This window comes from Hemitrygon akajei, chromosome 9, assembly GCF_048418815.1.
Source record: "Hemitrygon akajei chromosome 9, sHemAka1.3, whole genome shotgun sequence".
NCBI lineage: Eukaryota > Metazoa > Chordata > Chondrichthyes > Myliobatiformes > Dasyatidae > Hemitrygon > Hemitrygon akajei.
In genome coordinates, this window is record NC_133132.1 from 121,172,043 (window position 1) to 121,184,912 (window position 12,870).

The following is a 12,870-nucleotide window of genomic DNA, read 5'->3' on the forward strand; positions in this document are numbered from 1 at the left end:
TTTGAAATGGAGAATTCTGTCGAATGGCTTGGAAGTCAAGAATTCCAGTAACAAAGTATTGTAGGGCTCTGTGATTAATACATTGTTGAGATACAGTATGATCTTCTTTAAAAGTCAAATGAAGTCGATTTTTATTTTGATGGCATGGGTAATAATCTGACAACAAATTTCTGCTCTGCTTTATCTACTGTGCCTGATTTTCATTTTAGTAGTTTCAGTTGTAACATCAATATATTGGGCTGTGTAGTAGATGGGCAAATTACTACCTAGGTGGTGGAGATGACTGACAATTAAGCACTTGTGAACTCATACAGGTAGCAGCAGGTATTAAAATCTGTTCTGTTCTAGGTTTTTGGTGCGAGAATTTAACTACAGTGAAGAGGAATTGCATGCTGAAAAGGAGGAAATTACACGATTAAGTGCAGACAAGAAACAACAGTATGTGAGTATTTTAGTCTTGACATCAAATACTTTTAAATGTTATACATTGTAGTGATCTATAGCATGTGACAATGAAGTACCACCATTCATGAAATATTATGTGCTAATTTCATCAAATTACAGTCAAGCGAAATAAGATCTTCACTCTCCTATGATTATACTGTATGTTGTATATCCTATAGAGAAAAATTAGCATGGAATAAATGGAAATTAAACAGATCTGTATTGGAATGTTGTTTGGAATGGGAAAGTACTTCAGAGCTGTAATCTTCATAGGATACGATATGAAAAAAAACTTTATATGCTTGAAGTCTGAAATGAAAGAAATGAAAATGCTGAAAACAGTAGATTAAGCAGTATCTGGAGGGCAAAACTGAATTAATGTTTTTGGTAGAATACTGTTCATCAGAATTGGGAAAAAGAAAATAAAGTTAGTTTTAACTTGCATGGAGAATTGTAGAGGAATAGGACACAGGGAACATCTCTGATATGATTAGGATTGTTGTGATAAGCTATGGATGGAACAACAACCTATGATTGATAGCTTAATGAGGCCAGTTAGGAAGAAAAGAAAAAAAAAAAGGAATATGTAAAACTGTGAAATGCTGGACATTATTTAATTTTCTTACAGCATGGAAAGGCCATTTCAGCCCATGAAGTCTAAACTGGCTTACAGAGATGCATATCCCTTCACTAATTTTCCATGAACTTCATACATTTCTAATAGCATCTATAGATTCTACCATTTATCTAGATAACATGGGCAATTTACAGTGGCTGACAACCAAAGAGCTTCCACATCCTTGGGATGTGGTAAGAAACGGAAAGATCGAGAGAAACATACATGGTTATTACTGACATGTAAACTCCACACACAGCACTGGAAGTCAAGATTGAACTTGGGTTGCTACAGCTGTCAGGCAGCAATTCTAGTAACTGATGTGACTGAGTGATGTGGCACAGTGGACCAGAGTTGTAGAAAATGCTAATGAGAAATAAAAATAAATTATTATCAACGATGGAAAATTTACAGCAGAACTGGTCTGTTCTGAGACAATCAGGGAATTCAAGTTATCTGAAACTGTTGAAATTCAAAATGTTCTAATGTGCAGATTAGATAGATGAGGGGCTGTTTTTCAAACTCATATTACACCTCATTAGAAAAGTGCAGGAGCCAGAAATGGATAGAGTCATAGAGCAAGGCAGCACGTTTGGCCCCTAGTTCATGACAGCCACTGTGGTCACCCAGCTAGTCCCAATTTCCTGTATTTCACTCTTCTCTCTCTAAGCCTCACTCTTTCAAGTGCTTCTTAAATTATACTATTGTACGTATCTGCTCCTCTGCAGCTTGTTCCATATGCTCCTTGCCCTCTGCTTGAAGAAGTTGCCCTTCAGCTCCCTTTTCTCTCTTAGATTGACCTATGACCTCTAGTTTTGAACTTCCCTACCTTGGGGAAAAGACTGTTACCATCCACCTTATCTATGCCTCCTATAATTTTGAATATTCTAATAAAATTGCCCTGTTTTTCTTCTTGTGTTATCAAGAAGAAAACTTGATACAAGTTTTATCAAGAAATAAAGACTTGTATTGGCCAACCTCTCCCTATAATTCAGGCCTTCTAGTCCTGGCAGCTGATAGGGCAGAGTTGAAATGGGTGAGAGAATTAAAGGGATAAAGGGATAAATCTTTTTCTTTAGCAGGCAATTATGGCAGAATAGAATCTAGTCAACTTGTTAAAGCTAATAAGGTTTGATCACCAACCCCCCCCCCCCCCGCAAATTCTGTATCTTCATTTTAAAAAATATTGTTATATTCTCCAAATGTTGGGTGTTTTGGATCTAAAGTGAAAGAAAATGGATTTTTTTGAAAAACAGAGATCAGATAAAGGAGCTTGATTAGTTGTTTGGCTGTTTGTCTTTCTCTAGTGGATCACCAAGATTACATTACTGGCCAATAATCTCAATCTCATAGATTAAAAATATTTTCTACTGAATGATATGGTACCAGAATCATTGCTAGAAATTTTCCAGAAATACCCCCAACTTCCCACCAAAGTTCCAGTAGGGTGTTTGAAGAACATTTTTTAAAATTTCTGATCCACAACAATCCTCCATTCATAGAAATAGGAGGCTGATGCTGCTAAAAAAAAAAAAAATTGGTCATACTGGACCCATCCTTTGATCTGTGAAGCCCACTGGCAACTAGTCTGTAATGGGTACTCCCTATTAAAGTATTCATGTAAAATCTTCCATTGATAAGAAATGGAGTGGAAGCAAGTGACAATCAGACCTTTCAGACAGCCTAATTAGGAAAGCACATCTAGCAGCACATTAAATTGTTACCCCCACTATTATGCACTATAACTTCAGAAGTATTAAAAGCATGTCATGTTTCACAAGGTGCAAATACAAGATATGTTTTTGCAATATTCTGAAAAAAATCAAGCTCAAAGTGAATACAAAACTTATTACATTGATTGGCAAACATTGAGTAACCCCCAGTTATGTAACTCAAATGTGATTATGGTAGTTAGGATAAAAATAACATGGGCAGCTGGCTAAAATTCACTATTATCACTGGGCTTAACTTTCTGGAAAAAGCTCATGATCATGTCCATCAGTTGCTCCAGATCCACTTTGAAAACCCCTCTAGATAAACCACAGCTCCCATTATTTAACTTATGTGCATCACGGTTAAGGAAATACTACAAATTGTTATACAAGATGATACTTCTGATTGAAGGCAACAAATGATGTTCAAAATGCCACACCACATTTAAGATGAGAGAAAAATATTCTACATATTGAGACTTGGGGCTGTGGGAGAATGAATTTGGTCATCAGAAATAGCACTGTATAAATGTAGTGTCTCATTTATACAAATCAGGTACAGTATAAAATGTACTGTCAGTTCACCAAACTTGCTCCACATTGAGAGCTATTAGAGGAGATGGGAGGATAAGGGTTCAAGATAAGTTTCCAAACACATACTGTATCTGCATTATTCTTAAGGCCATTACACGTGTCATGATCTAATCCCATTTCTGCCCTAGCTTGTGCAATTGAAACTCTCATTCATGGCTTTGTTACTTCAAGGCTTGACTATTCCAGTGCTCTCTGACTGGTCTCTCTCATTCTTCTCATTGTAAACTTTAGCTCATCAAAAATCTTTAGCCCCCATATCCCAACATGCCATTCATTCACCTGCTCACCCTACTCATACTTTAAATTGGGTGCTAGTTAAGAAAAACTTTCTTTCTAACATTTAATCCTTGCTTTCATTAACCCATCCTTGTCTCTATGATCTCCTCCACATCAAATTCCCAGATATTTATGCTTCAGCCTCCTCACCTATCCAGATTTAGTGTCCTTGCTTTTACCAGATAAGATCCTGAAATTTGGATTTATCTCCCTCAAACCGTTTATCTCCTTTGAGACAATTGATAAAATCACTTTAACTGACCAACTTTAAAGTCTCCTTATAGATCTGCATTATGTATTATTTTATAACATTCCTTAAAGTGCCTTGAAGAGTTTTGCTAAAGACACCATACAAATATAATCAATGTTATAGTGAACAATTGTCAACAGCTAATGCCTGGGAAAAAAAATGGGACTGCAAATAAGCAGTTCAGGTGTCCCCAGGAGTAACTTTTGCCTGCTGTGTAAGTCAGTTCTAAATGTTTATAAATTGGGAATCATAGCTCTCATGGTTTGTGGGTCAAATAGTTTCCATAATTATGTGCACCAGAGCAGATTGTTGGGTCTAGCGGGTTAGGATAGAAAATTTTTTGTAAACAAAATTTTAGGGATTGGAACAATTGGATGTTCAAAATTTATGAAAAGCTTTAGAAAGGTTCAAACACTTTTCCTTCAAAGCTGAAGTGGGACATTTAAGTGACAAATCAAAGTGAAACAAAAGGGTGCATTAGCAGGTACCTTTGAATTAGCAGATAAGCATAGAACTGCCCAGCAATATGTGAAAAACTGTTAGTTTCCCGTCAAGTCTGAAGGCAGCCAAGGATATCCACTCTCCTATTTTGTTCATGTGCTGTACAGAACCCTTTCCTGAATCCATCAGGAAGGATGCAGGTATTTGAGGTGGTGCTTCCTGAACAGTCCATGAACAATACCTCATTATTCCTTTTTTTTTGCACTATTCATTTATTTTGTAATTTACTGTGATTTTATGCCTGCATAGTACCGCTGCCACAAAATAACAAATTTCATGTCATATACTGCAAGACAGTGACAGTAAACCTGATTCTTAGGATGTTAAACAGTGTGTCACTCAGATCAAAGCTTCTATCTACATGGACGATGTCACTGTCCTCTGCTTGGACCCAGACTGATCAGCATCTGTGACCGATTTCAGCTGACCTGGGGCCAGAGTCAACAGCAGGAAGAGCACTGTGGCAACTGGCCCAAGCAATCCTCTATTCCCTTTACCATCAAGTCTGACTACATGAAGATACTGGGGATTTGCTTATTCCACTCCTTCATCATTTCTAGCACACCTAGCAGAAGGCAAAAGAGGTGGGGTGTGGCATTGCTAATCAGGGATAGTGTCATGGCTGCAGAAAAGGTGGAAGTCATGGAGGGATTATCTACTGAGTCAGTGTGGTTGGAAGTCAGAAACAGGAAGGGGCAATAACTCTACTGGGTGTTATAGACTGCCCCCCAATAGTGATAGGGACAGCCAAGGAGCAGAGAGGAAGTCAGATTCTGGAACAGTGCAATAATAATAGGGTTGTTGTGATGGGAGATTTTAACTTTCCTAACACTGACTGGCATCTCCTTAGAGCAAGGGATTTAGATGTGTTCAAAAGGAAATGATAAGGTAGTGGTGGTGGGTGGTTTAATTGGTGAAGGTTTTGGTCAATCTGAGGAAGTAATTGTCTGGTGGTCCTGGTGTGGATACTGTCTAGCCTCTTTCCTGCTCGGAATAGAACAAACAGTCCATGAACAGGGTGGATGAATCCTTCATAATATTGCTGGCCTCTTTCTGCCACGTTGATGGTGGGTAGGACGATGCTGGTGATGCTTTATGCAGTCTTTAATTACCCATTGTAAAGCAATCCTGTCCATAGCAGTGCAGTTTCTGTATGACAGAGTCATGCAGCATGTTAGGATATTCTCAACAATGATTCATACTTCAACTGCAAACATTATTATTCTTAACTCTATCTGATCTAATGTACTTGATGAACTGGTCCACATGGACCATTAGGATATGCTGGTTACGGTTACCAATTATGAGTACATTAATTTTTTGGACCAGGTAGAACAGAATCAAAATCAGAATTGATGCAAGAATACTTATGGTTTCAAGAAAGCATGACTACTTGAATTAATTTGCTTTACTTCCATTTTCAGGGCCCTTTACTGCGTTGGTTAAAGGTAAATTTTAGTGAAGCATACATAGCCTGGATTCACATAAAGGCTTTAAGAGTTTTTGTTGAATCTGTTCTTCGGTAAGCAGTATTTTGTCTTCTCACTACAACTAATTGAAAGCACTAGGAATTCAAGTACCATTTACCTGTAAAGTAACCCATTCACTGTTGGCTCCAAATTATGATGATTCCTTAATAAGATGCAGAACTGCTGAAGAGTAAAATTGTGTCAGGGAGTTTTGCACTGAAGGCTTGAGAGAAATTCTGGATTTTTTTCTTCAGCTTAGTGGCTTACAGAAAGTATAGATTATTGTATTTTAAAGATTGCAGTTTGAACTTGCCTCTGCAGTTTTACCACTGTTGAGTAGTTCAGAACCTCATCAAACTCTAAATTGGGATGGAATTAAACCAATGTAGAGACATGCATTCATATGTATTTATTTTGCCTTTCTGTCAAATTGTGGACAGCCGAATGACAAAGTTGCAATGAATTCCCACTTACCCACACCTGTGCTTTTGTCTTAGTTTTGTCTGCAATACAGTATCCAGTCTGTTTAGCACCTTGGACTCGAGGAGAGACACAACTCAAGAACAGATCCCTTAGCCACTAGGTTCATGCTGACCATCAAGCACCCATTTATACTAATCCTCTGCCGTTTCATGTTTCAGCATGTTCCCTCTGTTGCTTTCCTTTAATTAATCTGTACATGGCACATTTTCCGGTGAGACCTTACGCTTTTGCATTATTTCCTGGCCTCCACTGTGGGACAGAAGGCCCACCTTTGCATCAAAAAATCATCTGGGCTTCAGTGATAAGAATATTACCATTGGTCTGACTAGGATGTCATTCATGGGTCTGATTCAGGAGTTTGGCAGGCTCACCAACTGACCACTTGGCAGGTGGACATGGTTGGATAATGGCACTGTTGTTCTTTGAAACATTTATTACATTATTTCTGAGTTACTACATTTGAATTCTGGTTATCATCTTTTTTGGTAACATCTCTGACAGGCTATGCTTGATTGTTGAAATTGTTCCCTTACACTTCCCAGAAACTGAATATATTGTATATCATTACCATTTTCTCTTATAGCTTAGTCCTCCATCCTACCTGCTCATGGCCAACAATAAACTAAAGCAAAATGCTGTAGATTTTGGAAATGAAATAAAAATAGAAATCATTGAAAATGCTCAGCAGGCTAGATACCATCTACAGAGAAAGAAGCAGAGCTGATTGTCCAGAACCTGTGATCAGCAGTGAATTACTTTGATTTAAAAAAAAGTTTTTGCTTATCTTGCAGACCTTTCCCAAATGGACTTTGCTTGCACTTACATTAATAAACCAGGCCAATTCAGTTATTGTTAGAACTAACAAAATTACAAGTATATCAGGTTTTAGGAAATAGAGAGGCAGAGAAGTGGAGGGACTAATGAAGTGAATAAACATAGTTGGTTAAATGAGAAAAATTAATTCATCATTGTAGCTCTGCATTATTTAAAATATAAATGAATGGGATTACTTTGGAGCTGGTACCACATCTGTGTCTAATTTGATGTGATATTATTCAAGTTTGCTTTATGAAAATATGGGAGTTATTCAACTCCTATGTTTAATAGATTGTATCATTCTGTACACAAATTGAATTTTTCAGGTATGGGCTTCCAGTCAATTTTCAAGCCATGCTTCTTCAGCCAAATAAAAAGACCATGAAAAGACTAAGAGATGTGCTCAATGCACTATTTAAACATCTAGATGAAGTTGCTGCTGCAAGCACTGTTGATGTAAGTATGCACAACAATGAGCTCATAATAAACAATAAGCCATCTTGATTAAAAAAAATAAAAACACAAAATGCTGGCAGAACTCAGCAGGCCAGACAGCATCTATGGGAGGAGATAGTGACGACATTTCGGGCAGATTCACTCGTGAAGCCATCACGATCGATGAGTGAACTTGATGCTTCCTGCGGGCTGAACTAAACAGCTATTCTGTTTTTTTTCTCAACACCACTCCAGTTCCATTGATCTGAGGGAAACCTGACAGAGATCCAGCATTTCTCTTCACCTCTCTTCCATGAGTAACGGAACAACAGGCTCTATGACATCATTCCCCTTGCTTGAGTGCTTGCAGTAACTCTGAGAGCTTTTTGGTGACACAAATAGTTCTGCACTAAAGGTTGATGACAGCACTTCTAAAATCTTCTCCATGCAATGACTATTAAACCACAACAGTTGTGTTCGGTAACCTTTTTTTCTGGTCAGTTAAATTACATTTTCAAGTTAACCATGCTTAAGAGTCCTCAAGTTACCCTGTTGAGAAATTCACACAAGTTGAATTTCTAGATTCCTATAGTGAAGTGCGATTTGTTGGCAATAAGTTTAAATAACTGCTATGAGGCAAAGTCTTAAAGCTTGGTGTGAGAGGTGGTACTAAGAAGCATTGGTCATTTTCTGCCACTATGTGCAAAAATATATCAATCTTTGATTTAAAGCAAATCAGTTTCAAAGTAATTGCCTTTCATACAAGTGTTCCAAGTTTGTCCCAGCCTCTTCATGTCTACCTTCATTCCTCAAAGACCTAGATCTAGGTTTAGACTAGGTCTGGCAGAAATATCTCACCATCTATTCAAATATCCCACCCCTGTCCCCACTCCCATTCATTTTAATGTCTCAATAACTTCAGTCATTATCACTTAAGCTTCTGAATTCTAAGGAACACAGTTCTAGTAATTTCTCATCATAACTTCATCCTTGGAATCGAGATAGTATTGTGGTCTATGCAGAACTTCCTTGGAGGCCAAAGTGGAATGCCGAGAGCTGTTCACATTATTCCAGGTGTAGTGTAAATAGCAGAATCCTTAGCAGCATTGATGCAAAGGGATCTTAGGGTGTAAGTCCATAGCTCCCTGAAAGTGGCAACATGAGTAGATAGGGTGGCTAAGAAGGCATAGGACACTTAACTTTATCAAAGTACAAAGTAAATGTATTATCAAAGTATGTATACGTCACCATATAGAACGCTAAGATTTGTTTTCTTGTGGGCATGCTCAATAAATCCAAAAAACATAATAGAATCAGTTAAAGACCACGCCCAACTGGAAGGACAAACAATAAACTGTGCAAATACAAAAGAAAGAAAGAAAAATAAATAAATAAGCAATAAATAATTGCAAACATGAGATGAAGAGTCCTTGAAAGTGAGTCCATATGTTGTGGGAACAGTTCAGCGATGGAACAAGTGAAGTTATTCCCTCTGGTTCAAAACCCTGATGGTTGAGGGGTAATAATTGTTCCTGAACCTGGATGTGAGGGTCCTAAGACTTCAGTACCTTCTTTTTGATGGCAGCAGCAAGAAGAGATCATGACCTGGATAGTGAGAGTCCTTGATAGTGGATGCTACTTTCCTGTGATAGCACACCATGTAGATGTGCTCAATAGTGGGGAGGGTTTAACCTGTGATGAACTGGGCTGTATCCACTACTTTTTGTAGGATTTTCCCTTCAGGGGCACAGGTGTTTCCATACCAAGCATGATGCAACCACTCCATCACATATCTACAAAAGTTTGTCAAAATTTCAGATGTCATGCAAAATCTTCACAAACTTCTAAGTAGAGGCACTGTAATGCTTTCTTTGTAATTTAACATACATGCTGGCCCAGGACAGGTCCTCTGTAATGATAAAACTGAAGAATTTGAAGTTGCTGACCCTCTCTACCTCTGATCCCAATGAACCTCCAGGAGTCAGCTCCTTGGTCTTGCTAACATTGAGTGAGAGATAATTGATTTGACAGCACTTAGCCAGATTTTCAATATCCCTCCTAAATGCTCATTCGTCACCACTGATGACAGTGGTGTCGTCATCAAACTTAAATATGGCACTGGAGCTCACAGTCACAAATATAGAGCGAGTAGAGTAGGGGGGCAAACACACAGCCTTGTGGTGCACCTGTGCTGATGGAGATCATGGAGATTGTAATTTATCAGTCATGTCAATGAATTTAAAAAGTGGCAACAAAATATAAACTTTGATTTGGCTATTTCAGGTGGCTGCATTACTGGAAAGATGTAGAATCTTTGGAGAGGGTGCAAAAGTACACTAGAATGTTGCCTTGGATTTGAGTATATTAGGTATAAGGATAGGCTGAACAAACTTGTACTGTTTTCTCTCGAATATCAGAAACTGACTGATGACCTGGTAAAAGCATATATAATTATAAGAGGCATAAATGGGGTAGATAAGCAGTCTTTTTCTTAGGGTGGAAATGTCAAATACTAGAGGATGCAGATTTAAGTTGACTAGTGAGGTTGGCTGGTGACTTTTGGTGTTCCTCGGGGCCAGTATTGGGACCGCTGCTTTTCATATTGTTTGGCAGTGTTTTAGGCAATGGACTTGATGGCTTTGTGGCAAAGTTTGCAGATGAAATGAAAATAGGTGGAGGGGTAGGTAGTGTTGAGGAATAATGCGATTGCTGTAGGACTTAGACAGATTGAAAGAATGGACAAAAAAGTGGTAGATGGAATACAGTGTTGGGAAATGAAGGATGATGTATTTTGGTAAAAAGAATAATAGTGCGGACTATTATCTAAATGGGGAGAAGGTTCAAACATCAGAGGTGCAGGGGAACTTCGGAATCCTTGTGCAAGACTCCCAGAGGGTTAATTTACAGGTTGAGACTGTGGTAAAGAAGGCAAATGCAATGTTGGCATTCACTTCAAGGGGAATAGAATAAAACCGGGATAGAATAAAACCTGTAGCTGGAGATACCGAGTAGATTGGGAGGCAGATTTTGGAAAGGTGCAAAAATAACAGGGTTGTTATCATGGGTGACTTTAACTTCCCTAATATTGATTGGCACCTGATTAGTTCCAATGGTTTAGACGAGGCAGAGTTTGTTAAGTGTGTCCAGGATGGGTTCCTGTCACAGTATGTATACAAAGGAACACAGCCTTATACAGCAGGCAGCAGAGTGAGCCGGGAGTAGAGTGAAGGCTTAAGGGCTTGGGCTCAACAGACTGAGGTAGAAACAGGTGAGGCAAGGTAGGTTTAGGTTTCAGTTTTTCCTGTTACTTGAGGAAAGGGGGAAGTACGAGTGTGAGGGCAGCTTGTTGTTCTCAAGTGTCAGATGTGGGAGGTCCTGGAGTCTCCTAGCCTCCCGGACATCCTCATCTGCGCCAGGTGCGCCGAGCTGCAGCTCCTAAGGGACCGTATTAGGGAACTGGAGCTGCAGCTCGATGACCTTCATCCGGTCAGGGAGAGTGAGGGGTTGATAGAGAGGAGTTACAGGCAGCTGGTCACACCGGGGCCACGGGAGGCAGACAAGTGGGTCATGGTTAGGAGGGGGAAGGGAAAGAGTCAGGTACTAGAGAGTACCCCAGTGGCTGTACCCCTTGACAATAAGAACTCCTGTTTGGGTACTGTTGGGGGGGGGGGGGAACAGCCTACCTGGGGCAAGCAACAATGGCCTTGCCTCTGGCACAGAGTCCAGGAAAGGAAGAGGTCGGCAGTAGTAATAGGGGACTCAATAGTTAGGGGTCAGATAGGCAATTCTGTGGACACAGTCAGGAGACCCAGATGGTAGTTTGCCTCCCTGGTGCCAGGGTCCAGGATGTTTCTGATTGTGTCCAAGATATCCTGAAGGGGGAGGGTGAGGAGCCAGAGGTCGTGGTACATATAGGTACCAATGACATAGGTAGGAAAAGGGATGAGGTCCTGAAAGGAGAATACAGGGAGTTAGGAAGGCAGTTGAGAAGAAGGACCACAAAGGTAGTAATCTCGGGATTACTGCCTGTGCCATGCGACAGTGAGAGTAGGAATGGAATGAGGTGGAGGATAAATGTGTGGCTGAGGGATTGGACCAGGGGGCAGGGATTTAAGTTTCTGGATCATTGGGACCTCTTTTGGGGCAGGTGTGACCTGTACAAAAAGGACGGGTTGCACTTGAATCCTAGGGGGACCAATATCCTGGCGGAAAGATTTGCGAAGGCTACTGGGGAGACTTTAAACTAGAATGGTTGGGGGTAGGAATCAAATTGAAGAGACTAGGAGACAGGAGGTTCACAAATAGAGAAAGCTAGTAGACAGTGTGTGAGGGAGGACAGGCAGTTGACAGAAGGGGGAGCACTCAGACCAAAGATGAATGGGAGAAGGAAGAAAAAGATAATAAAGTTGTTTGCACTGTTAGGGATAAACAGAGAGTAAGAGGTGGAGAGTTTCTTAAATGCATCTATTTTAACACTAGGAGCATTGTAAGAAAGGTGGATGAGCTTAGAGCATGGATTGATACCTGGAAATATGATGTTGTAGCTATTAGTGAAACATGGTTGCAGGAGGGGTGTGATTGGCAACTAAATATTACTGGATTTCATTGCTTCAGGTGTGATAGGATTGGAGGGGCAAGAGGGGGAGGTGTTGCATTGCTTGTCAGAGAAAATATTACAGTGGTGCTTTGGCAGGATAGATTAGAGGGCTCATATAGGGAGGCTATTTGGGTGAAATTGAGGAATGGGAAAGGTGTAGTAACACTTATAGGGGTGTATTATAGACTGCCTAATGGGGAGTGAGAATTGGAGGAGCAAATTCGTAGGGAGATAGCAGATATTTGTAGTAAGCACAAGGTTGTGATTGTGAGAGATTTTAATTTTCCACACATAGACTGGGAAGCCCATTCTGTAAAAGGGCTGGATAGTTTGGAGTTTGTAAAATGTGTGCAGGATAGTTTTTTGCAGCAATACATAGAGGTACCAACTAGAGAAGGGGCAGTGTTGGATCTCCTGTTAGGGAATGAGATAGGTCAGGGGACGGAGGTATGTGTTGGGTAGCACTTCGGGTCCAGTGATCACAATACCATTAATTTCAATATAATTATGGAGAAGGATAGGACTGGACCTAGGGTTGAGATTTTTGATTGGAGAAAGGCTAACTTTGAGGAGATGTGAAAGGATTTAGAAGGAGTGGATTGGGACAATTTATTTTATGGGAATGATGTAATAGAGAAATGGAGGTCATTTAAAGGTGGAACACAGCAGGCCAGGCA

The 12,870-nt window shown here is 39.8% G+C and overlaps 1 protein-coding gene across 4 annotated transcripts in view; it reads left to right on the forward strand.

The window, feature by feature from the left end:
• The window catches only part of LOC140733501 (V-type proton ATPase subunit C 1-A-like), a 76,451-nt gene that overhangs the window by 39,498 nt on the left and 24,083 nt on the right, over positions 1-12,870 (forward strand). For 3 of the 4 annotated variants that reach the window (XM_073056917.1, XM_073056918.1, XM_073056916.1), the window contains 3 exons: positions 349-442; positions 5,818-5,915; positions 7,488-7,617. In XM_073056917.1, the coding sequence (XP_072913018.1) occupies positions 349-442; positions 5,818-5,915; positions 7,488-7,617 (322 nt within the window). The remainder of the gene's footprint in view (positions 1-348; positions 443-5,817; positions 5,916-7,487; positions 7,618-12,870) is intronic. The other variant, XM_073056919.1, reaches the window with a different exon arrangement.